General features: G+C 42.3%; 2 protein-coding genes across 6 annotated transcripts; one reads left to right on the top strand and one right to left on the bottom strand.

Moving 5' to 3' along the window:
* Positions 1-925: 925 nt before the first annotated feature.
* On the top strand, positions 926-5,303 carry LOC112247703 (NADH dehydrogenase [ubiquinone] 1 alpha subcomplex subunit 13). Its single transcript, XM_024416521.2, has 5 exons — positions 926-1,080; positions 2,986-3,064; positions 3,179-3,250; positions 4,789-4,858; positions 5,055-5,303. Exons 1-5 carry the CDS (start codon positions 987-989, stop codon positions 5,172-5,174), a joined length of 435 nt encoding a protein of 144 aa, XP_024272289.1. The 5' UTR covers positions 926-986; the 3' UTR covers positions 5,175-5,303.
* An 8,292-nt stretch (positions 5,304-13,595) lies between these two features.
* LOC112247705 (cold-inducible RNA-binding protein B) lies at positions 13,596-20,808 on the bottom strand. Of its 5 annotated transcripts, XR_006080170.1 has the most exons (8): positions 20,678-20,808; positions 19,860-19,969; positions 19,672-19,778; positions 19,265-19,430; positions 18,937-19,108; positions 17,871-17,932; positions 15,363-15,462; positions 13,596-13,681 (listed from the first exon to the last, which is right to left on the bottom strand). XR_006080170.1 is itself a non-coding variant. In XM_024416523.2 (7 exons), exons 2-6 carry the CDS (start codon positions 19,957-19,959, stop codon positions 17,872-17,874), a joined length of 606 nt encoding a protein of 201 aa, XP_024272291.1. In that variant the 5' UTR covers positions 19,960-19,969; positions 20,678-20,808; the 3' UTR covers positions 16,658-17,524; position 17,871. The 5 variants fall into 5 exon arrangements, 3 of the variants coding, with proteins under 3 accessions (XP_024272291.1, XP_024272293.1, XP_024272294.1); XR_002953106.2 differs by lacking the exons at positions 13,596-13,681; positions 15,363-15,462 and adding an exon at positions 16,658-17,524 and having other exon boundaries at positions 17,871-17,936; XM_024416523.2 differs by lacking the exons at positions 13,596-13,681; positions 15,363-15,462 and adding an exon at positions 16,658-17,524.
* Positions 20,809-24,476: the final 3,668 nt, after the last annotated feature.

Raw genomic sequence — 24,476 nt, 5'->3', positions numbered from 1 at the left:
CACAGAACCACTACACAACACTGACCGCCAGCAACCACCCTGTTTCTTAGGGCAGATTGGGCTCTTCACTGTCAAGCGTAACCCTCCCACCCATTCATGGAAACTGATTGTCCAATTTGTTTGGTTTGATGTTTCCCAGCTCCAAGAAGTACCAATAAACATACGAAGTCATTTGAACCCTTTCATTTAGTGGGAATGTGTCATTAAATTGTTGCTTCTGCCAGTCATAGTATTATTTCTCAGGACTTGATTTTCTATTACACTTTTGCTTGGCCGGGGGCGAAAGAGCCCATTCTCCTGTGGTTTGTCGCGCTAGACAAGAAGTAGATTAATATGGTATCACGCTCAGATGACCGAAAGTGACTTTTCGTAGCAGGTTAGGATCGCATTTTACCTAACCCTAAACGTTTTCCTAATGTAACCTTATTCTCCTAACCTGCTGCACAAAATATAATAACTCCTTAATTACACAGACAGGGAATTTGCGTTTTGGGACACCAAAAGTAGATACATTTCCAATGGAACGCTACATTTGCGTTGCAGAGGCAGTATGTTGTCGAACATATGCATAACGTGTATGTGTTGAAGGCTTGGCAGAAAGGGTAGCAGAAGGTGAATGTGGTTGCGCGCATATCCAGATGATGGGATTGGACACTCGGTGTGATCGAGGCGTTATTGTGCAAATTGGCACGCGGCATCATCTGGATATGTGTGCAACATAAATTCAACATGAACCTTCTGCTACCATTTCTGTCAAGCAGTTTGCATACAATGTGTACATTCGATAAATGCAACGCCACCCAGAACAGATCGCACTGCAACTGCCTCTGCGACGCAATACTGAAAGGCACTTCTGGTGTTCCAAAACGCAAAACATTGTGCGGGTGATCGACCTTCTACGAAAAGTCACTTCCGGCCGTAGCTGTATACCATCTAGTCAAAACCGTCACGCTCCGGTCTGTTTTGGAGAAGGGAAGGAGTGGAAGATGGCGGCGTCCAAGGTGAAGCAGGACATGCCTCCTCCTGGAGGTTATGGCCCTGTCGACTATAAGAGAAATCTCCCGAAACGGGGACTTTCTGGTCAGTATACTAGTTACAGTTGTAATGGCCGAAGTTCTGAGGAGATCATTTTACAGTCAAACAATTACCCCAATGCTAGTGGCTAACAAGTTCAATATTTTAGCTAGCTAGTGATATTAGCTATTTATTCTACCATTAAATAGTTGTTACCATGTTTATTATCCCACTATTGTACTTTAGAAATATGGAAACCGATGTAGCGACGTGTAGTTGCCACCAACTATAGTTTGTTGGTTCAGCTTGCTAGCTTAGCTGGCAAACTAATCAGTTGCCTAGCTTCATGGTGAAGTCTAATCAGTTGCCTAGCTTCATGGTGAAGTCTAATCAGTTGCCTAGCTTCATGGTGAAGTCTAATCAGTTGCCTAGCTTCATGGTGAAGTCTAATCAGTTGCCTAGCTTCATGGTGAAGTCTAATCAGTTGCCTAGCTTCATGGTGAAGTCTAATCAGTTGCCTAGCTTCATGGTGAAGTCTAATCAGTTGCCTAGCTTCATGGTGAAGTCTAATCAGTTGCCTAGCTTCATGGTGAAGTCTAATCAGTTGCCTAGCTTCATGGTGAAGTCTAATCAGTTGCCTAGCTTCATGGTGAAGTCTAATCAGTTGCCTAGCTTCATGGTGAAGTCTAATCAGTTGCCTAGCTTCATGGTGAAGTGCCTAATCAATCAGTTGCCTAGCTTCATGGTGAAGTCTAATCAGTTGCCTAGCTTCATGGTGAAGTCTAATCAGTTGCCTAGCTTCATGGTGAAGTCTAATCAGTTGCCTAGCTTAGCTGGTAAACTAATCAGTTGCCTAGCTTCATGGTGAAGTCTAATCAGTGAAACATCATGTACATTCCCCCTTGTCAGTTGTTTGAAAATCAGGGCTGTGCTGGCTTTATTTGAATGTATGCCATGCATTGCGCAGTAATGTAAACAATTAACAGATCAGTCCAAGTTCAATTTAACAGATCTAACAAAACAGTAGTAGCTAGGTTTCCATCCAATTGGCAAAGATTTTCATTGTTTTTATGGTGAGTTTTGAATATTCCAATGTGCATTATTTTCCCACCAGAGAAGCGTTTCCATCAAATTGACTTGTTGCGGATAAAAGTATTTGCTTGATGAAGTAGTGCACATAAACATACAGTTTGTGGATAAATTCCCATGTACCGAATAAAACAATAGAAGTTAAATGAGTTTCCATCTAATTTGAAATAGTGAGTGTGCCCACTGGTATATTGGTATATGCGCGCTAGCCAACAGCTCGCAGATACAGTGCAGGTAGGATAGTCTACACCAGGTGTTCCCAGACTTTTTCACTCAGGCCCCCCTTCCAGAATTGGGGAACATCTTGTGCCCCATCCGTCTATTTCTATGAGCACAAACACTGTTCATGACAGTTTGCCTGATTTAAGTTTGTGATAAAACTACTTAGTATAGCGTAGAGAATCATTGTACAATATAAACCAATGTGAAATATGTTTTCCATAACTAATAATATTAGATTTTCAGCTGTTTGAAGCTGGTGTACAAAACAAAGTAAAATATGAATCTTAAGCATGGAAATAGCACACAAAATATATCTACGGCTTCTTAGACTTTAGGCTTTCAATGCCAGTAACATCTATTACACAGATTTCTATGTGAATTTGGTCAGGTGACCCAAAAAGTTACATATTGCAGCTTTAAAGCTAAGTGTCTTCAATTCTACACATTTTTCCATGTCTAATGTGTATTCATGTGATTCAAACATTACAACAAAAGGCCTGTTCACATTTATTTTATTTTTTTAATCAAATATGTACTTTACTCGCATAAAGGTTGGATGGAAACCTGATTAGTAACTAGCATTAGTGGTCAAATTGGTGGTGGTGATTCTTATCTCGCTGAAATAAATGGCTGACAATTAATATACATTCTTATTTTCAGGGTATAGCATGCTCACCATTGGAGTTGGTGTTATGTGTTTCGGTTATTGGAGACTCTTCAAATGGAACAGGGAGAGGAGGTAAGAATTGCCGTAATCCAGTTAATGTCACTGATTCATTGTACCAATTCAGATCATTGTGACGAGTTATTGTTGGTCAATGTCCTTCTGTTATGTTCTGCTGGTGTGTTGTAGGCGGTTGCAGATTGAGGAGCTGGAAGCGAGGATAGCTCTTCTGCCTTTGCTGCAAGCAGAGCAGGACCGGAGGTAAGGGAGAGAGAGTCAAAGGCTACTTCAACAGGGGTATAGGTGATGTGCCAATGAACAGTGTTGGGGGTAACGCATTACATAATCAGATTACTTTTATGAGTAAGGGAGTGAAGTAAAGCATTATTTTTCCTAATGAGGTCATATTATTAGTCTGTACAGCTGTTCGGCTTACAGTACATATGGCTAATTAAGCAGCTGATATGATAGTGCAGCACTTGTAGACTAGCACAGGAAAGCAGCGCCACGGATGAAAGGAGAAACTAGTGATCAAACCTAAGTTAGTCAGTAGCCTATCTTTTACGACTCGGGGAAACCATGCAGTTTAGGCTACCGATGAAATAAGTTATGATGAACTTCATAGGGTAGTGAAAGTGCAAGATGATGAGCTTGATGCTCCATTCCAATAAATATCAAGGGTTTTATTCTGGTGACATGATGGTCGATGCTTGACTGCCGTTTGGGAAAAATATAAATATATTTAATACATACAGTGGCTTGCGAAAGTATTCACCCCCTTGGCATTTTCCCTATTTTGTTGCCCTACAACCTGGAAATAAAATAGATTTTTGGGGGGTTTGTGTCATTTGATTTACACTTTGCCTACCACTTTGAAGATGCTAAATATTTTTTATTGTGAAACAAACAAGAAACAATACCAGAACTTGAGCATGCATAACTATTCACCTCCCCAAAGTCAATACTTTGTAGAGCCACCTTTTGCAGCAATTACAGCTGCAAGTCTCTTGGGATATGTCTCTATAAGCTTGGCACATCTAGCCACTGGGCTTTTTACCCAAATGTTTCCCCTTAAACCACTCGAGTGATGCTTCAGCAGTATGCTTAGGGTCATTGTCCTGCTGGAAGGTGAACCTCCGTCCCAGTCTCAAATCTCTTGAAGACTGAAACAGGTTTCCCTCAAGAATTTCCCTATATTTAGTGCCATCCATCATTCCTTCAATTCTGACCAGTTTCAATTATTTGAAACAAGTTTTTTTTTTTCACTTCACCAATTTGGACTATTTTGTGTTTGTCCATTACATGGAATTCAAATAAAAATCCATTTAAATTACAGGTTGTAATGCAAGAATATAGGAAAAATGCCAAGGGGGATGAATACTTTTGCAAGGCACTGTAATAATCTCATCATGTAGACTAGCCTACCTGCACATATCTGCACTGTATCGTGCTATTGGCTAGCGCAAACATGCCAAGACCAGAGTAGGCACATGTACTATTTAAGTGTTTGTGACAAAATTATCAGTACAGATAAAAATACGAGGGAAGCACATTGAACTTTATATTTGTTACATAAAAAATGTAAGCAGAAAAAGTACACATTTTCTGTGGATGACATCATGCAATTGATCCGCAATAAGTCAGTTTAATGGAAACAACACTTGGGAAAATGTGAATATTTTCTTCATGTAGAATATTCACATGAACGAACATATGTCGTCAATTGGATAGAAACCTAGTTACTGGATTATCTGTTTTAGGAGCTCTAAATTTAGCTGATGATTTTTTTCTCTCTCTAGGCAACTACGGATGCTGAGGGAGAATCTGGAGGAGGAAGCAGTTGTAATGAAAGGTGTGCCCGGCTGGAAGGTAAAGAGAAGCTTGATTCCATTTCAGTCTAGACACACACATCTGTTTTATTTGTCAATTGTCATGAAGCGGGAAATGGTAGTTCTAAATGTTCTGGAATATGCACTAAAATGAAAGCAAGAAAAGGTAATAACCCTGCAATGCTGCTTATTCTACGGTGAGGATGAATACAAAGCTCCTATTTGTTTCCGTCTAGGTGGGCGAGAATGTCTTCCACACAGACCGCTGGGTGGCCCCCCTCACAGAGGAGCTGTTTAACCTTCGACCCCGTGAAGAGCTTCTCCACAAGCGCTTTGGCTTCCTGTGGTACGTGTAGCCGCACCCCAGTCCAACTGTGTACACCTCAGCTACCATACCAGCCACAGCCAGTACCCTTTTGACCGGAGTCCACAACTCCACACAGCTTGTAAATGTTCTATATTAAAGTCATCTTTTCTGTATCCCATACTGATTCTCTGTCGCTTTTGTTTATTTTAATTACTGAAGGAATATTACAGGATTACCAGGATCTTGAATGTATTCTATAGCCAGGCCTACATGGTTGTCATTGAGTTCCTGCTTCTTTTTCTCTCCAGGTTAGTGAAAGTGTGTAGTCTACCCAACATGTAAGCACCTATTCAAATCACAAGCCTGAATTCTTCCGTTATAACAATATGCAATAGAATAACATGTTGTCAATGCAATGTGGATTTCCTTATTTAACAATGGCTGTCTGTGCAGCCCCGAACACAGTCTTCCAGCCCTATTGGGTGGAGTGATTCTGTTGAGTGGTGCCAAACAGGCTACTCTTCAGACTCCTTTGAGCCTTGTTGGGGAATTTCAACCAAATAAAGTTGTTTTCCTTTTAGCCTGCTATTCAGTGAGATGCAGTCATGTTAAATTGCTCTTCATTGTGCTGGCACCTGTTACAACAGGAAGCCTGACTGCAGCGGTCAGTGGAGGCAAGGACAATCACCAAGCTTATTCAGGAGCGCTCTATATAACAGAATGCCTAGCCGCATGATAGAAATGTGTTGTGTAGAACAGACATGCCTCTGTCATGTGGAGAACTGTGTCTGCCATCTACACATTACTATTTGCAACCAAAATCCAGCCCAAACAGGCCAACATATCTGATCTTAAGTCAGTTGTGCATGTTATTTATTGTTTTGTTATGGTTAAGATTGGGGCAAGAGGTAGGGAACTGGTCTATCTTCCCAATATAAAAGATCAACTGGCAGACAGCTGTGGGGGGTTTCGGGCAGTTGAGGGGCAGCTCTCGGGGAACTGTGGGGGAATCTTGAATGGTTGGCCTAGCGGTTGGGAGCTTGGGCAGGTGGCCGATAGGTCGCTGGTTCGTGTCCCCGATTTGACTTGGCTGGAGATCTGTTGACGTGCCCTAAGGTGGGGCGCTTGACCCTGTTGCTCCTGTGGGTCGCTCTGGATGGGAGTGTCTGCTAGATGACTGAATTTAATGTAAATGTTGTGCGGCTTCACTGCAGGTAGATTGTATGTTTTAAAATACAATAAATGCCCCCCCCCAAAAAAAAGATTGGGGCAAGAAACGCTGATCCTACATCTGCTTCAGTGGTAATGTCTTCAGCAATTATTTTGTCCCATTCAACAAAGGGGGCCAACACTTGTCACTCCACCCAGACTATGAAAGAAAAACTGTGACAGATGAAAAGAGACTTGCCGTTTCCTTGTTCTTTTCAGCCTCTTGCGGTCTCTGGATGACACCTATCTGCTGTTGGTAACACTGTTTCATTATGTGCAGATGGAGTGAGAGGCCTCAACGCTTTCATTGTTATGTCCAGTTCATCGGTGGGAGCTTGAAAATCGGTTACTAGGTCCCTGCATCTGGCACACACCCACATACCCCTCTCAACTGCTTTGCATTCCAGCGGTGTGTTACCCTTCACTTTAGCTTAGTTAGACTGTTTACTTTCAACTAATCAGATTCACCCCCATTGAGTCCTGAAAGGGCATCACTCACACAGGAGGTGTGCATCACTGTGAGTTTGAGAGGTGAGACAAACAAAAATACCAATTTGTGACAGATTCTGAAGATGAACTACAGCTGTTCTGACCTGGAGGAAATGCCCAGAAAGCCTCCCTCAGGTGAGACTGAACACCGTCTCACTCATGTAGCTACTCTTGTTAAGGCATTCTTGTCATTGGATTATGTTTTTTCATGTGTAGTGTTTGAGGAAGTTCTCTCTCCCACAATGCTGAAAAAATATTGTTTCCACATCATGATTTGCTATCATTCCCTCAAAATTCTCACATTCCTGTTACTAGTATTTATGTAAATATTCTTGTAAAAATTGTGACAGACCGGTGTCAGATTGATGGTATGTTATGAATAATTCTGCTGTGTGACATTTGAGGATTACCGTGGCCCCATAGGGATTAGTAGAGGGGGTAGGAGGTCTTTACCTGCCTTTAATGTTCTCTTTTAAATCAGACCATCAATCTAATTGAAATTTAGTGTTTAAAATATTTTCTCACAGAATTCCTAACGAATCATCTAAATCCCATAAAAGAGAGAATTTAGTGTAACATCAGATGAAGAAAAAACTCCCTATGGAGGAAGAACCATTTAGAGAAACCAGTTGCAGCAGTCCAGCCCTCCATCCACCATGCCACACTCCCCCTCATTTCCCCTACCCATCACCAGCTTCCAATCTGGGGCAAAGAGGCCGTGCTAGATACCCCCCAGCATCACTCATTCATAATGGATATACACTGAGTATACAAAACATTAAGGACACCTGCTCTTTCCTTGACATGGACTATCCAGGTGAAAGCTATAATCCCTTATTGACGTCACCTGTTAAATCCACTTCAATCCGTAGAGATCAGGGTTCCCCAACTGGCTGCCTGTGGGGTTTTTATTTTGTCCTCATGTTTTCTGTGCTCCCCAAAGGTTTTTTGTTTCTTTCAATGTTGGATATAAAACAATTGAACACCAGGAATTCAGCTGTTCCCAAGCGTAAATCTGTTCCCAAGTATTTCCATGCATAATAGAGAGATCATATACAAATGTAAGCAAGGTTTGAAATAATGTTTTTGTCCAAATTATCTGTTCGGGCTTCTTGCGGTCAATTTACAGTATACAAATTATTTGTAATTATGTTCCGGCCACCGATCATCCACTCAAGACAAAAATCGACCCACTGCTGTATCTAGTTGATGGTCCCTGCTGTAGATGAAGGGGAGGAGACATGTTAAAAATTGACCCACTGCTGTATCTAGTTGATGGTCCCTGCTGTAGATGAAGGGGAGGAGACATGTTAAAAATCGACCCACTGCTGTATCTAGTTGATGGTCCCTGCTGTAGATGAAGGGGAGGAGACATGTTAAAAATCGACCCACTGCTGTATCTAGTTGATGGTCCCTGCTGTAGATGAAGGGGAGGAGACATGTTAAAAATCGACCCACTGCTGTATCTAGTTGATGGTCCCTGCTGTAGATGAAGGGGAGGAGACATGTTAAAAATCGACCCACTGCTGTATCTAGTTGATGGTCCCTGCTGTAGATGAAGGGGAGGAGACATGTTAAAAATCGACCCACTGCTGTATCTAGTTGATGGTCCCTGCTGTAGATGAAGGGGAGGAGACATGTTAAAAATCGACCCACTGCTGTATCTAGTTGATGGTCCCTGCTGTAGATGAAGGGGAGGAGACATGTTAAAAATCGACCCACTGCTGTATCTAGTTGATGGTCCCTGCTGTAGATGAAGGGGAGGAGACATGTTAAAAATCGACCCACGGCTGTATCTAGTTGATGGTCCCTGCTGTAGATGAAGGGGAGGAGACATGTTAAAAATCGACCCACGGCTGTATCTAGTTGATGGTCCCTGCTGTAGATGAAGGGGAGGAGACATGTTAAAAATCGACCCACTGCTGTATCTAGTTGATGGTCCCTGCTGTAGATGAAGGGGAGGAGACATGTTAAAAATCGACCCACTGCTGTATCTAGTTGATGGTCCCTGCTGTAGATGAAGGGGAGGAGACACTTTAAAGAAGGATTTTAAAGCCTTGAGACATGGATTGTGTATGTGTGTCATTCAGAGGGAGAATGGGTAAGAAAAAAGATTTAAGTACCTTTGAACGGGGCATGGTAGTAGGTGCCAGGTGCACCAGTTTGAGTGTGTCAAGAATGGCAACGCTGCTGGGTTTTATATGCTCAGCAGTTTCCCGTGTGTATCAAGAATGGTCCACCACCCAAAGGACATCTAGCCAACTTGACACAACTGTGGGAAGCGTTGGAGTCGACATAGGCCAGCATCCCTGTGGGACACTTTGTCCATGCCCCAACGAATTGATGCTGTTCTAAGGGCAGAAGGGGGTGAAACTCAATATTAGGAAATTGTTCCTAATGTTTTGTACACTCATTGTATATGATGTTAATAGAGCTGTGTATTAGAGCAGGATGCACTGAAAGTTCAACGCTTGCTTCCTGATCTCACAGTGGCCATTGATTAGACAGCAGAGGGTACTGCGTACTGCCCAGTACATCACTGGGGCCAAGCTTCCTGCCATCCAGGACTTCTATACCAGGTGTCAGAGGAAGGCCCTAAGTGCTCTATTCTTGCCCTGCACCAGGACTTTACAGCAGTGTGAGAGAACTGACTTCCCTTTCCTCTCATTTCTCCCCACAGAGGTAAGGGAACTACTATGAATCAATGAATGCTAACCAAGGTTCAAGCATCTTGCTTTCCCTCAGACACCGAGGCATCCCCATCGCCAGCGTGGACATCCCCTCATGTGACTACAACGTATACACACACTTGGATGAAAGCATCAAGACAGCCTAATCAATAATAAACTGCTTGACATGATATCTACCTGCAAGATTACCAGGGGCTAAAAACCTATCCAAGGTTAGTGTTATTTGATAGGGTTGGACTGATGATGCCGTAATGTGTTCTTTTACTGCCAGTACAGTATAAGATAAGACGTATGATATTGTTGGATAATGGTGCTGGAGGGGATGGCTGCCGTTTTACGGGCTCCTAACCAACTGTGCTATTTTGTTTAACTCATTTTGTACATAATGTTGCTGCTACCGTCTCTTATGACCGAAGAGATTCTGTGCATCAGAACAGCGATTACTCACCTCGAACAGGACAGAGATTTTTGACGCGAAGGATATACTGCTTTGTCAAGACGAGGCCCAAATCTACAATTTAAGACTATCCAATCAACGGGACATTAAAAACTGTAATATCTTATGTTTCACCGAGACGTGTCTGAAAGACGACACGGAAAATATAGAGCTGGCTGGCTTCTCCATGCATCGGCAGGACAGAGCAGCTACGTCTGGTAAAACGAGGGGCAGGAGTGGGTGTCTATTTGTCAATAACTGCTGTGCACAATGTCTAATATTAAAGAAGTCCCGAGGTATTGCTCGCACGAGGTATTCTCGCATGAGAATACTTAGTGTGGTCTACAGATTATCATTGTCTACCAAGAGAGTTCTCATCTATATTATTCGTAGCCGTCTACTTACCACCACAGACCGATACTGGCACTAAGACCGCACTCAACGAACTGTATAAGGCCACAAGAAAACACTCATCCAGAAGTGATGCTCCTAATGGCCGGGGACTTTAATGCAGGCAAACTTAAATCTGTTTTACCTCATTTCTACCAGCATGTCACATGTGCAACCAGAGGGAAGAAAAACTCTAGATCACCTTTACTCCACACAGAGATGCATAAAAAGCTCTCCCTCCATTTGGCAAATCCGACCAGAATTCTATCCTCCTGCTTACAAGCTAAAACTAAAGCAGGAAGTACCAGTGACTCGCTCAATACGGAAGTGGTCAGATGACACGGATGCTACGCTACAGGACTGTTTTGCTAGCACAGACTGGAATATGTTCCGGGATTCATCCAATGGCATTGAGGAGTATACCACCTCAGTCACCAGCTACATCAGTAAGTGCATCGACAACGTCGTACCCACAGTGACCGTACATTTCCCAACCAGATGCCATGGATTACAGGCAACATTAGCACAAGCTAAAGGCTAGAGCTGCCGCTTTCAAGGAGCGGGACACTAATCCGAAACCCAGCAGCGAGCTGCCCAGTGACGCGAGTCTACCAGACGAGCTAAATGCCTTTTAGATGCCTTTTATGCTCACTTCGAGGCAAGCAACACTGAAGCATGCATGAGAGCACCAGCTGTTCCGAACGACCAACATGTTTCTAACAGACCAGCATAGTGTCCCTGTGCCCAAGAAAGCGAAGGTAACTTGCCTAAATGATTACCGCCCTGTAGAACTCACGTCGGTAGCCATGAAGTGCTTTGAAAGGCTGGTCATGGCTCACATCATGCCGGAAACCCTAGACCAACTCCAATTCGCATACCGCCCCAACAGATCACGCAATCGCACTCCACACTGCCCTTTCCCACCTGGACAAAAGGAACACCTATGCGAGAATGCTGTTCATTGACTACAGCTCGGTGTTCAACACCATAGTGCCCACAAAGCTCATCACTAAGCTAAGGACTCTGGGACTAAACTCCTCCCTCTGCAACTGGAACCTGGACTTCCTGACAGGTCATCCCCAGGTAGTAAGAGTAGGCAACAACACATCTGCCACGCTGATCCTCAACACTGGGGACCCTCAGTGGTGTGTACTTAGTCCCCTCCTGTATTCCCTGTTCACCCATAACTGTGTGGCCAAACACGACTCCAACACCATCATTAAGTTTGCTGATCACAGAGAACAATGAGACAGCATACAGGGAGGTCAGAGACCTGGCAGTGTGGTGCCAGGACAACCTCTCCCTCAATGTGAGCAAGACAAAGGAGATGATTTTGGACTATAGGAAAAGGAGGGCTGAACAGACCCCATTAACATCGACGGGGCTGTAGTGGAGCGGGTCGGGAGTTAAGTTCCTTGGTGTACACATCACCAACAAACTATCATGGTCCAAACACACCAAGACAGTTGTGAAGAGGGCACGACAACACCTTTTCCCCCTCAGGAGACTGAAAAGAAATGTAACGTGTCCCCAGATCCTCAGTTTTACAGCTTGTCAATCGAGAGCATCCTGACCGGTTGCATCACCGCCTGGTATGTTAACTGCTCGGCATCTGACCATACGGCACTAGTGCGTACGGCCCAGTACATCACTGGGGCCAAGCTTCCTGACATTCAGGACCTATATACTAGGCGGTGTCAGGCCCCAAAAATTGTCCAGTCACCCAAGAGACTCGTCACCTGTCATACTGTTCTCTCTGCTACCGCACGGCCAAGTCTAGGACCAAAAGGCTCCTTAACAGCCTCTATGCCCAAGCCATAAGACTCCTGAACAATTATTCAAATGGCCACCTGGACTATTTATAGTGTAATTTTTTCCCCTTCACTTTAGGTTAACTATTTCTTGAACTGCATTGTTGGTTAAGGGCTTGTAAGTTAACATTTCACGGTAAGGTCTACACCAGTTTTATTTGATGACCTCATTTGTGATTTCAGGGTGAGACAAGGCCAATGTCGACTGTATAAACCCGACAGTGCTAATACATGGCACTAAAGAAGTGTGCTGTCAGTTTCGGTGGGACACATTACCTGGTGGGACTAGTGCTTAATTTGAGCCTGATCCTGTTCATCTCTCAGGAACCCATTTTCCAGGATCCGGTACCTTTCATGACATGAGACATTTTCAGTTTATGCAACATTGTAGCCTATATAAGTGCACCTATCACATTCTATTATCTCTCCCTGCTGTGATAGACATGAGCATGCAACCCATCTCTCCAGCGTTGCACTGAATCATGGGTACTGGAGGTGCCCATGATAAATTGAAATACATGTCAAAGTTAAAATTACCAAATCAGGCCCTTTGTGACATTCCAAATACAATCGCAGGAAAAGACTAATCTGTTTGTAGGCTACCAAGTTAAACTTCCAAATAGACCTGAGCAAAGGGAATTGACAGGCAAGAGCGCATTGGCCATCGCCGGTGGGTGAGCTCCACATCATTCCAGTTCCACTGAGCCAAAGGTTTTTTAGGGTTATCATTTCCTCATATTGTACAATGTCTCCAGACCAAGGCTGTTTTCATTGATCTCAGGTTGTCAAAGGAGCCTGTCATTTCCATTTGTGAGGTATTAAAAATTCTCCAGGCATATAAAATGGTGTAGAATTGTATGAAATCAAATATGTTCCCCATGTGTGCAACTTCTGCAAGCACCGCTTTACACCAGTACGTAAAAGCGATAAGGCATGCAATGCTCTATGGGATTTCTTTCATGGTTCTGATTCCCCAGGTCACCCCAATTGACAAATTAATCACTGGGCAGGATGCATCTTTCCCTATGATCAACGCTCCAGAGTACTGCAGCACAATGTCTGAGCTGGGATAACCAAACATTGCTTGCCATCTCTCAGGGATTTTAACTGATCAATTCCATGTCTAATTGAAAGACTCAACAGGTTTGTCCTCGTCTATTTCCTTAAATAATTTGATAGATAAGCAATATGGGATTGAGCACTTAATGATTTGCACCTTTATTGAAGATACTTGAATTCACAATACATCATGTACAAATTCATCACATTAAAACTAGTTGAACACATGCTCCAACATGTTGCACAGCCATGAACACCAACTGAGCTGTGAAATGTTGTAACTCAAATTAAAACAAGTGCTTTTGTTTCTTCTGTAACACGTCAGTATAGCGAAAAGCTTCACCTAACAGCAGTTTCCTAAATGAGGTGCAGCTTGTTGTACATTAAAATATTTAAAGTCCAAGGTCTTCGGACTAATGCAGATTTCTGACTCCACTTCTGCTCACACGCACGTCAACGCCATACACTGGACCTGAGACCGAGGAATGAAAGAAACCAATTATAATCAATGTATTGTCAGAACATTAGAACAGTAGCGGCTTAATGGACACGCTTAAAGGATCAATGTAATATTTTTTGCATTGAAATGTTAAAAATGTCCTTAATATCTGCAGTAATATTGTTTCAATAATTTTGCATTCTAATGAAAAATTGCCCTCTGATTTCTCAACCAAAGCTTGTCTGTCTCTCGTTATCAAATTGGAAGGCTTCACCATCCCCCTCTTCAGTCACTCAGAGGCATGGGCATCTCGAGCAAGCGTTCAAAAGATATCACTCTGTATGATTCTGGTTACCAGGAAATGGCATTCGCCTAATTTCAGTTTGTGACAAAACAAGCCAGCGTAAAGAATAATTGTACCATCTAAATTGCTGCAAAATGCTGTCTCTTTTCAATAACAAAAAAAATTGTATGTTCAGCTGTTAGACAAAAACAAGACTAAAGAGCAAGTCACCAACGAGGTTGTGGTGGAAGGGAAGCATCTGAATTCAGTGGTTACAAGTCACCCTAGTTTCCAGACGAACACAAAATTAAACTTTCGAAAGATATCTGCACTACCCGGAAGTAAAGTTAAGGCTGGTTCTGGAGCTGGATTTGTTAGTCATATTAGGGAAAACTTTGCAACAGATGGCAAAATCAAAGATACTGGTTTCCATCTATTTGTTCATATTTCCAAATGTTTTTCATCTTCCATAGTATTAATAATAGATTGGATTTAGTGCTTTTCTACCAACTGAGGAAAGCACAGTAAGGGGGAAACTTACCTCATCCACCACCAATGCACGGCAACCATTGTGCCAGAACGCACACCACAGTTATCAAATGGAGGTGAGTGATGCCATTTAGGAATGAGGGGGATGATTAGATGACAATGATGGAATGGTGGCAGGTTAGGAATTTAACCCTGGGGTCGTGGCTAACACCCCTACTCTTACATTAAGTGTCATGGGACTTTTAATTACCACAAGGGTCATGACAACTGCTGGCTTGCCGCTGGTAAAAGGTGCAAATACAAGTTTGAAACCCCTATTTTAATTTGTGCCATGGCTCAGGCGGGAGTTTTACATTGTATGGTAGGCTCCTGGCAGGCTTGGCACAGCCAACCTATGCTCATGGTTCTCACAGGGGAAGTGGAATGAGATGCTACAATGCACATCGCAAATGACATGTAACATCCTGAGCGCGTCGGACCTGAGACGCCAATACAAATCTAACAGCACAAGTTACAAATTCCTTTATTTTTTTGCAGATATAGGATAGACGTGTGGTTTAGCTGCACCAAAGCCATGAATCAAAACCATTTGTCTTGGGGACACATGGGGAGCAGCAGCATTGTAAAATGCAGTCAAATCATAAATGGTTCATTTTCAGGTCAAAAATAAGGGGCAAAAACATGTTCGCAACCCTTTATTTTAATTTGCTCTATGGCTCAGGCAACCAAGCTACCAAAAAAAGCTGTTTGGATTAGTCAAAGAATTCAAGGCATTTTTCTGATTAACAAACGCTATGCTGTTGAGTGGTAAAATTCAAATACAACCCAGCCCTGAAAATAAAGACCAAAGTACTAGCACATATCAAATAGTAAAGCACGGCATTGCCAAAAAAAAAAAAGTTAATTGCCACCTGTGGAAATTTACAGGAACAAGAGACAAACCTGAAAAATGTAGCTGCAGGAGTAACTGCAACTCCAGCTCATCACCATCTGACACACTGGAGAGTTCAGGACAGGTTAGTCTCCAGAGGGTAAATTCATCCTAACGAGAAGACATTCGCGAGATTAGAACAGAAGCTCACAAACACCAATACTTTAGCAAGCAGTCGTCCATAACATGTTCATCTACCCAGACTTAACACAATGCTTAGAACCACACTATACAAGGGGGGTTGTTAAAAATCAGGCCTGAAGGAGGGGACAATTGAGCCAGTTGAGGTGATCAGATAATTTCTTAAGGACATGATGCAAAAGTAATTGGACTGGGGCCAGGTAATGGTAATTTTGCTAAGGCACATTTGAAAAGGGGGGGGCAGTTGTTTTCTATGTGGATTTAAGAGTGTAGAGTTGTGAAATTCAGAAGTGGCCAAGGAACATTGGACTGTGGCAATCTTTGCAGCAGAGGGGGACAATGGATAACATATTTCTGGAAATAATGAGAACTCAGTTTGAAGGATGTGAGCAGGAGAGCAAAAGGAGATTACCTCACGTGAACTGGCCTATCGATTCTCCACAAATGAACTAGGCAAGAGAGCAGCTTTCACTTCTGACGAGCACTTGTTGGTAGGCGCAACACTTCATTCTCCAAGGACTTGTAGGCATTTTCTGTAGCTGAGCAATGGAGCATTAACAGGACCACCTACTTCCCACTATTAGGCCCCACTTAAGTCATGGAAGATTTGTCAACCCAAGAGGTTGAAATATGCATGACAATTGAGGGGTACGTCTTAGCACTGTTTGACAAACTTTTGAAACAAAGTCATACTGAACGGCCAATTTGGAAACTGCCATTGACTACAACTAGAGGATTATATGACCATTTACCAACCACTGCTGTGCCCTGCGGTGGCAAGCCAGCAGAAAATGAGAACAATACTTCAGTGAAATTTTGCTTTGAGGAAACTGGAAAAGTGCATTGACTATACTTGACCAGTACCCCACTCACTGTTAACCACTTAAAGGCAAACACCACACTTGAGTCAGTGGCAACATAAGCCACCAGAGAAGCATCACTTAAATAGGCCAAAGACAAGACAAATACTGGAACCATGTCACTTCCTATGAATCTCTGTAAAATTTCAAAGTTCTTGTTCTCACTTTTGGGAAGTTTAAACCATAGAAATTAGCTCTAAAGCCCCACATAAGGGAAACAAGCCAACGCTATGAAGATAAACTATAATAATCACTGACAATAAACCAGCCAATTCCCCCATAAGCATGTTCAAGGCACAAGAAAGTATTTTCAACAAATTGTTTTAATAGGCTCCATGAAGCCAAAATTGACAAAATAATCTTCAATGTTGATGATACAAAGAACAGAAAGTACAAAATCGTTCCCAGGTGGAATACTATTGGGCAAGAAGAGCAGTAACATTGATGTTGATCTTTGTGTTCAGTCCATTATAACAAGCACATTTAAAATGCAGGCATTGAGCAGAGCAAAATAACAAAATACCGTGAGCAGACTGTAGCATGCTGCAATTTGCAACTTCATGAACAGCTTTACCAGCCTGAAAGGAATTCACTCTTTTTGGAAACTGAACATACAGGACCCTCAGCTATTTTAAGAACCTCAATTGTGTAGATAAAGGTTGTCAAAGGAATCATTTTATTTCTCGCTCAGTTTAAAACTTGGCAGGAGGTAGGTCGGACATTGTCGTTTAAAACAAAGGAAAACAGGAAGGTAAACAAGCCTCGTTGATATCCACAATACTAATATCAAGGATTTAAATGGAGATGTCAGTGCTGATAGGGACAGGGAGTAGAATGTAAAGAACAGTGGGCGTTTATATACAAACAGCCATGTGAAGCAACGTTTTGGTTTTTACAGCACCAACAAGTCAGACATTATGCTTTATCAATTGAACTAAATGCCATAAGAGCAAATTGAGATGCATCCTTTAGAGATCATTAACTTTTTAAACATGGTTTGTAAATTAATGGCCAAAACTCATGGCTAAATTTAAAGACGCTCGAGCTACTTAAACACAGAATAGGACTACAAAAATCAGGTCAACATGTGGACAAATTTCTTGAGGAGCTTTTTAAATACAGCCAGCCAAGGGATGATCTTGAATCAGGGGTGGATTTTTACTCGTGTGCAGCTGAGGACAAGAATTGGGCACACAGGTAAAGACACTGAGTTTAGGAAACAAGTTTCACGAACATTTGAGCTTGATAACATCCCCACTTACCCACTAAACCAGGGTTCTCCAAACAATATTCCTAGAGAGCTACCCCTGTAGGATCACTCCAACCACTTGTAACTAACCAGATTCAGCCAGCTAAGTATTAGAATCAGGTGTGCTAGATTAGGGTTGGAGCAGAACTAGATCTCATCCTAAACTATTCAGCCGCAACCTAGTAAAAGGTTCAAGTCCAGAACCTTGGAATGAGGAAGTGGCCTAACGCAGCCTAGGCCTATGAAGAAACAAATACATGAGCTCATACCTTAACTGTCGTAGCTGTCTCTATAGGAACCCCCAGAGCGGTCCCCGTAGCCTCCCTGGCCCCTAACATTGGAAGGGAAAAAATATAGGTAAGGTCCCTGCTCATTAGTGCTTTGGGGCCAGTTTGGTTCCAGCAAGATTGTTAATAAATAATCACTGTTCGAATTATTTAACATGAAATGTCATTAGCATTAAAAAAATGAATCCAAAGTCAGCTATTCAGTTGCCAAAACATTCCATTGTTTGGCAGGTTCACATTGTCTAGACAATAGAAAGAAAGTTACTATGAAATAAGATAGGTGTATATTACATAGTTTGATGACTTAATTTCCCAATCCTTAAAGTCCAGTCTCTGCTCCCCCTCATGTGTGCATCCAACATACCATGCAGGCATAAAGTGGACACAAAAGGGCGGCAGGGTAGCCTAGTGGTTAGAGTAGCAACCGGAAGGTTGCAAGTTCAAACCCCCGAGCTGACAAGGTACAAATCTGTCGTTCTGCCCCTGAACAGGCAGTTAACCCACTGTTCCCAGGCCGTCATTGAAAATAAGAATTTGTTCTTAACTGACTTGCCTGGTTAAATAAAGGTAAAATAAAAAAAAATATATATTTTTTTAAGTGTAGGCCTATCTGCCCAGAGAGCTGTACACAATGACGCGATTATCATGTCCATGCCCCAACAATAGATGGTCCCATACATACACATTGGGCTTATTTTTGGGCAGACTTTAGCAGGTGTGAATCCTCTTAAAACCCCTTCCACCGAGATGGGGGGTAAAAATGTAAAAAGCCAGTCGAGCAGTCTTTGTAGTTAATTACCACGCCTCTACGCTGTACCAAGCTGAAAACGTGCAGAATGAAAACCTCAACTCCCTTCAACCCAGCATCCCCCAGTTCTTGACATCAAGAACTGGGGGGAAAGGGGCACGTTGGGCTCAAACACCTGAGCTAAATGGAATTTATAACATCAGTTAATCGTTCACCACTACAGTTCATTGTAAAGGATGCAAGAGGGGAATGTCCACAAACACCAATTTAGGAAATGTGTAATCAGACGTGTCGCCTCACCTATTGTCTCTGTATCCTCCGCCACCAGAAGAGTACCCTCCGCCACCGCCGCTCCTGTATCCACCGCCACCCCCGTAACTCCGGTCTCCACCCCCATAGCTGCGGTCTCCTCCACCACCACCATAGCTCCTCTCACCATATCCCCTGTCACCGCCACCATATCCTCCACCACCTGGGAACAAACACCGCAAGACTTCAAACTCACGGCCAAAGCAAACTCACGGCTAAAACAAACACACTGAAATGTAACTACGGCTAAGAGGGAGGGCAAGACAAAACGCTAATGGATGATGGGGAGCACACCATCTTGCAGATTGCCTGCCCATACCTCGCGAGTAAACTCGCCCACCTCTTCCTCTCCCCCCTCCATAGCCACCTCCACCACCATATCCGCCACCGCCTCTGGAACCTCTGAATCCACCGCCACCTCCACCTCCTGAGCGACCACCACCCTTGCCGGCTTCATCCACACGAATGGTTCTGCCATCGACAGACTGCAAGAGACAGGAGAGTTACTCAGCATGGGCCATAAACATGTGACATTTCATAATGGGATAACGTTAACAGGATTAATAAATTACCTGGCTAACTTCGATATGATAAAACCAGAAATAACTTTATGGTTCATTAAGCTACACCTAGATGTATTCTTAGTAATCTAGTCAGTTATGTCATTAAGGTTATTAAAACAAAAGCAACTCCAATAATTGGTAAATATAAGTAATAACGATATACCTTGCCGTTCATTCCCTCCAATGCGTCCTTCGCATCCTCGGCATTATCGTACTTTACGAAGCCGAATCCACGAGACCTTCCCGTTTCTTTGTCCCTGATGACATCAACTGTGCGAGAGAAACAGAAATTATTATTTCTGGACGTAGCCAGCGATCACTTAGCAAATGAAATACATGTCTAGAACGCACCTTTTGCGATGTTTCCATACTTGGCGAAAGCTTCCGCCAGAGACTCCTCTGTGGTGTCGAAGCTCAGGCCTCCGACGAAAAGTTTTCCTTCGTCGGACATGATTCTGTGTCTGCAAGGGATCAATCCGGGTCAAGTAAAACACCTACTTTTTACATTGTGATACTTGCAGCTCAGAGTCGTAAACGTAGGTCACGCCGTGTGCGGGAGCTGTTGTCCGAAATATTGCGCACAGAATTAGCCAGATAGCTAGCGGTAGGCCAACCAAGGTGCTGTAGTTAGCTAGCTGTACATAGTTAATCCAATTCAGGCAAATAACAATTTCAATGTTATTTGACATAACGTGATAAGGTTTGGACGACAGACTAAGCCCACTAAATGAGTCTGGCTAAATGCGTGTTGGGGGAAAAAGCAGGCCAAGAATGTAAGCGCCATTTTGCACCACGTTGGCCTGCTTCGCCACTTGGTGCTAAGCTAACTGGCTAAAGGCGGATGCAACAATCATTACAATAAAGTTGATCACTAGCGTAGTTAAATACGGTTCATTATATATTTGTAAGAGTGAAACCCCCGCCGTGTGTTTGACAGATGTTAATGTAGCCCGTATAAAATGTTCACAGGTTAAGTAAACTGGCAAATTGGTGCGTGTGAAGAAGCTACTACAGCTAATGTTAGATAACAGCTGAAGCCGCATTCCAACCATGTTTATTCACAATAACTCAAGTCTAGTCATTTACACATTAACTACTACTTAGAATACTTAAATAATAATATGACTAAATTGTGTAGTCAGATAAACACGACCTTGTATAAAATGTACCTTTGACAGACCGAGTGCGAAGAGCTGGTGCTTGAAGAGGCTCGTCGTCGCAAGATAAATGGAAGGTGGTGCTCTGTGGAGAGTGCTGGCTAAATAGGAGGAGGGCGTCATCTTGTCTAATTTGAATATAGACACGTATTTTTGGCGGTAACATTCTGTTGGAAATGTCCTGATCAAACGAATTGATCACATTATAACAGCTATTCAATAATATATGAGTTTGCTATTTATCAATTAAGCACACACTAGTTTTATTTAGGCAACTTTTCAAAACATTTGTACTGGAAGTGGAAAAGAGACAAATAATGATAATTGTGTCCATGTATCTATCCCACAGTCCACTTTTTCTGCAAGCATGGCACTCTTTCTGCATATAGCACTTAAAAGCTTTTTTTGTTGTCTCCATGTGTGTGATGGGGATTTAGCCTACAGAAGACAATATACAAAACTCAGACATTTAAATCTCTGTCTTGCCTACTCTGAGATCCTCTATATCACCTTCTTTATTCTGCCTTTTTGAGAGGGAAAATTACATTGGAAAGATGAAGAGATCGATCAGTGTCGACCCGTCATTCAGGGCATGTGGGCTTGCCTGTTTTGCATGTTATTTTGGCATTAATACGTGTCACATATAAGTTTGCAAACATTGTAAAAAAATAAATAATAATTTAATCATTGAGTTAATAAAGCTGCATAAAAACATGTTCTATTTTTTGCTTTCTTGCATAAGGCAGCTCCAAAATGCAGGTGTTTCAGCCTAGCTCAATGCTTTCTGTGGTGGTGGGGCAGCCAGCAGAAAATACGGAGCGTAGGGGATGGTAATGTTCTCTAGTTGCGCTGTGATTGGCTCAGTGTTCAGTCACTCATGGGAACACTATGTCACCGCCAAATCTAAGGGTAGAGCTTGAAAATTCAAGCCCCTTGGGTGCTGCCATAGAGTTACATTAGAAGTGCCCATCCACGAAGGCTCAAGGTCATTGGCCACAGATAACATAATGTCAAATGACATTATATCTAGAGTAGCTTTGATTGGACTGATCATGTCAACATAATACTTTCGAAATCTTAGCTAGCAGTCATCATGAATCAAGTAGACAATGTCCTGGCAAATCCTTTTTAATCCTCGTCATATGAAGAGAAATAATGAAGATAAATTATAGATAAAACGTATCAATGCTCATCGACCATTGGACATAAACATTACACAACAAGTTGGAAAACACACATTCAACAATGAGTGGTTTGGAAGGAATCAGTGGCTAACTGCAAGCTTGGCAAAACAATCACTAGCCTGCTATTCAGTGGAGTGGGTGTGTGGTCCCAAGTCTGGGTTTAAGGGTATCTTTTCCAAGCTTAAAATTATAAACATTCAACATTGGCCATGCTGTCAATCCAGCAGGATTTCTGCCGCGCACAAAACAACTGTTAACTCTGGAACTGGGAAATCTGACTTCAGTGAGTTCAAGACAACTGGGAACTCGGGAAAAAACGAGTTCCGACTGGGAAAATAAGTTTTGAACGGTCATTGAACTTGGAATTGTAAGTCGGGAACTCGGGCCTCTTTCTAGAGCTACGACGTGAAGATTACTGACGTCATCATGATTCAACTTTGTTTCTTTCAGAGTTCGAAGTTGTCTTGATAGCACCATAAATCCAGATAATTACAGACTTTGAGGACAAAATTTGCCCACGAAGGACCTCCGTGCCACCTCCTGTTCAAGTGAGCACAGCACAACAGGTGAGTCCAAAAATGTCTTGTATGTTGCTGCATAAATTATGTAATATGCCAGGGAGATTTGTATCCTGTAGATTAGAAAGTAATACTAAGTGTATGTTGTGTAGTAAGCTGTTTGTAGCCTATTCCCTCTTAATTTCACCTACTGTTCTAACTTGGTGATGCACATGTAGCCTATAACCTGTTTTAGAGAAATGTAATCATTGAATGTTGTAAGAGCTTTCATTGTCTGCTCATATGCCTCCTTTATTTATTCTATGGTTCTGACTTGGTGTACAGGGAGAATTCTGTCACTGTACATTTCAAAAGTGCTGAACAAATAGTGATATTGGCCTCGTCCGTCCTAGCTCGCTCATTAATGTTTTTAATTGAAATTACGTATTGCCTCGTATTCGCTTGTTGTCCCCTTATGTTATAGTTTGTACATCTCAATTGTCAGTATGAAATCACATTTGCAAGTTAGCTGATATGTCTATGTTTTTTAAAGGCAGTAAATGAGGCTGCCAGACCAGGCTCCTCTGATAGCCAGGTGTTGCAGTGGTAAGGTGTTGGGACTGCTGTTGGGACTCTGCTGTTGGGACTCTGCTGATATAGGCCCTAACAGTTTGTGGGCATCGTTTGTCATCGTTATAGTGCAATTAATGTATTGTTTTTTATTTTTTATTTCACCTTTATTTAACCAGGTAGGCTAGTTGAGAACACCTTTATTTAACCAGGTAGGCTAATTGAGAACAAGTTCTCATTTGCAACTGTGACCTGGCCAAGATAAAGCATAGCAGTGTGAACAGACAACAACACAGAGTTACACATGGAGTAAACAATTAACAAGTCAATAACATAGTAGAAGAAAATAATCTATATACATTGTGTGCAAAAGGCATGAGGAGGTAGGCAATAAATAGGCCATAGGAGTGAATAATTACAATTTAGCAGATTAACACTGGAGTGATAAATGATCAGATGAACATGTGCAGGTAGAGATACTGGTGTACGAAAGAGCAGAAAAGTAAATCAAATAAAAAAAACAGTATGGGGATGAGGTAGGTAAATTGGGTGGGCTATAGTGTTAGTGTAGTGCCTTTGCTTGCATGCATCCCAAATTAGCTTAGTTTGTTTGCCCCACCAAGATTTACATGCTAAAAATGCAACTGGAAGATATAAGTTGGTTTTGTTTGGAATTGTGAAAGGTTCTACGCTCCACCAGGGAAGGTTGGTCCCTTCAGGTTCATGACTGTACTTTGGATAAGTGTCCCTACAGGGGTGACAGTCGGTTGTTGGTGAAACATCTACCCCTCCCATCTAGAACAACATTGAAGGGACCATCCCCCACATCACTGAATACAATGTGAGACACACTGGGGTGGATGGCTGTCCCTTTCACAGTCAACTCTTGATTGTGTGAATGGAAATGAGACAATGCCGTCCATGTGGCCAAGATATCGACATTTACATTAACAACAAAACCTCTACAGAATATACAGTAAATGTAAAGTTGTTGGGGTTAAGGGCAGGCTAGAGGTGGAACATGAGGGACAGTGTTCAAATGGTAGCACAATTGTCAATTACAAAGCAGGTCCTGAAATGTTGAAGTATTTAAATCTATTTTAATTATCTATCGAATCCTTTACATGTGGAATGTGGAACTTTTCCATTTCTTTCTCTTTCACAAAGTATATGATCAAAGTGTTCCTCTCAATACCCCAAATAGTGCAACAGGGCCATCTGCTGGCAGACAGTATGAACAGATGGAATTTTCTTGGTCCTTAGATGTCCTCAACGTGTCTTTATCTTCCTCCTCCCTCCCCCTTCCTGTATGGCTTCTAGTTTTACACATACATTTTTCTTTTTAAATTCTCTGTTATAACATAATAACATTGTATTTAAAATAATTGCCAAATGTTATCCTCACCCATCCGAATGTGCTATTTGATGAGGAAACGGTTTACTGGGACCAGAAGAGCAATGAGATACAATATAAATATTCTATTTCATGTGGCTGAGGGACAAACAAATACCAACTCAATCATTTTGAGTCAATGGTGTGATGATAACGTAAGCAATCCT

Source organism: Oncorhynchus tshawytscha, linkage group LG28 (assembly GCF_018296145.1).
Source record: "Oncorhynchus tshawytscha isolate Ot180627B linkage group LG28, Otsh_v2.0, whole genome shotgun sequence".
Classification (NCBI taxonomy): Eukaryota; Metazoa; Chordata; class Actinopteri; order Salmoniformes; family Salmonidae; genus Oncorhynchus; species Oncorhynchus tshawytscha.
The sequence above is the reverse complement of the archived record's forward strand: the minus strand, read 5'-3'. Positions and strand labels throughout refer to the sequence as shown.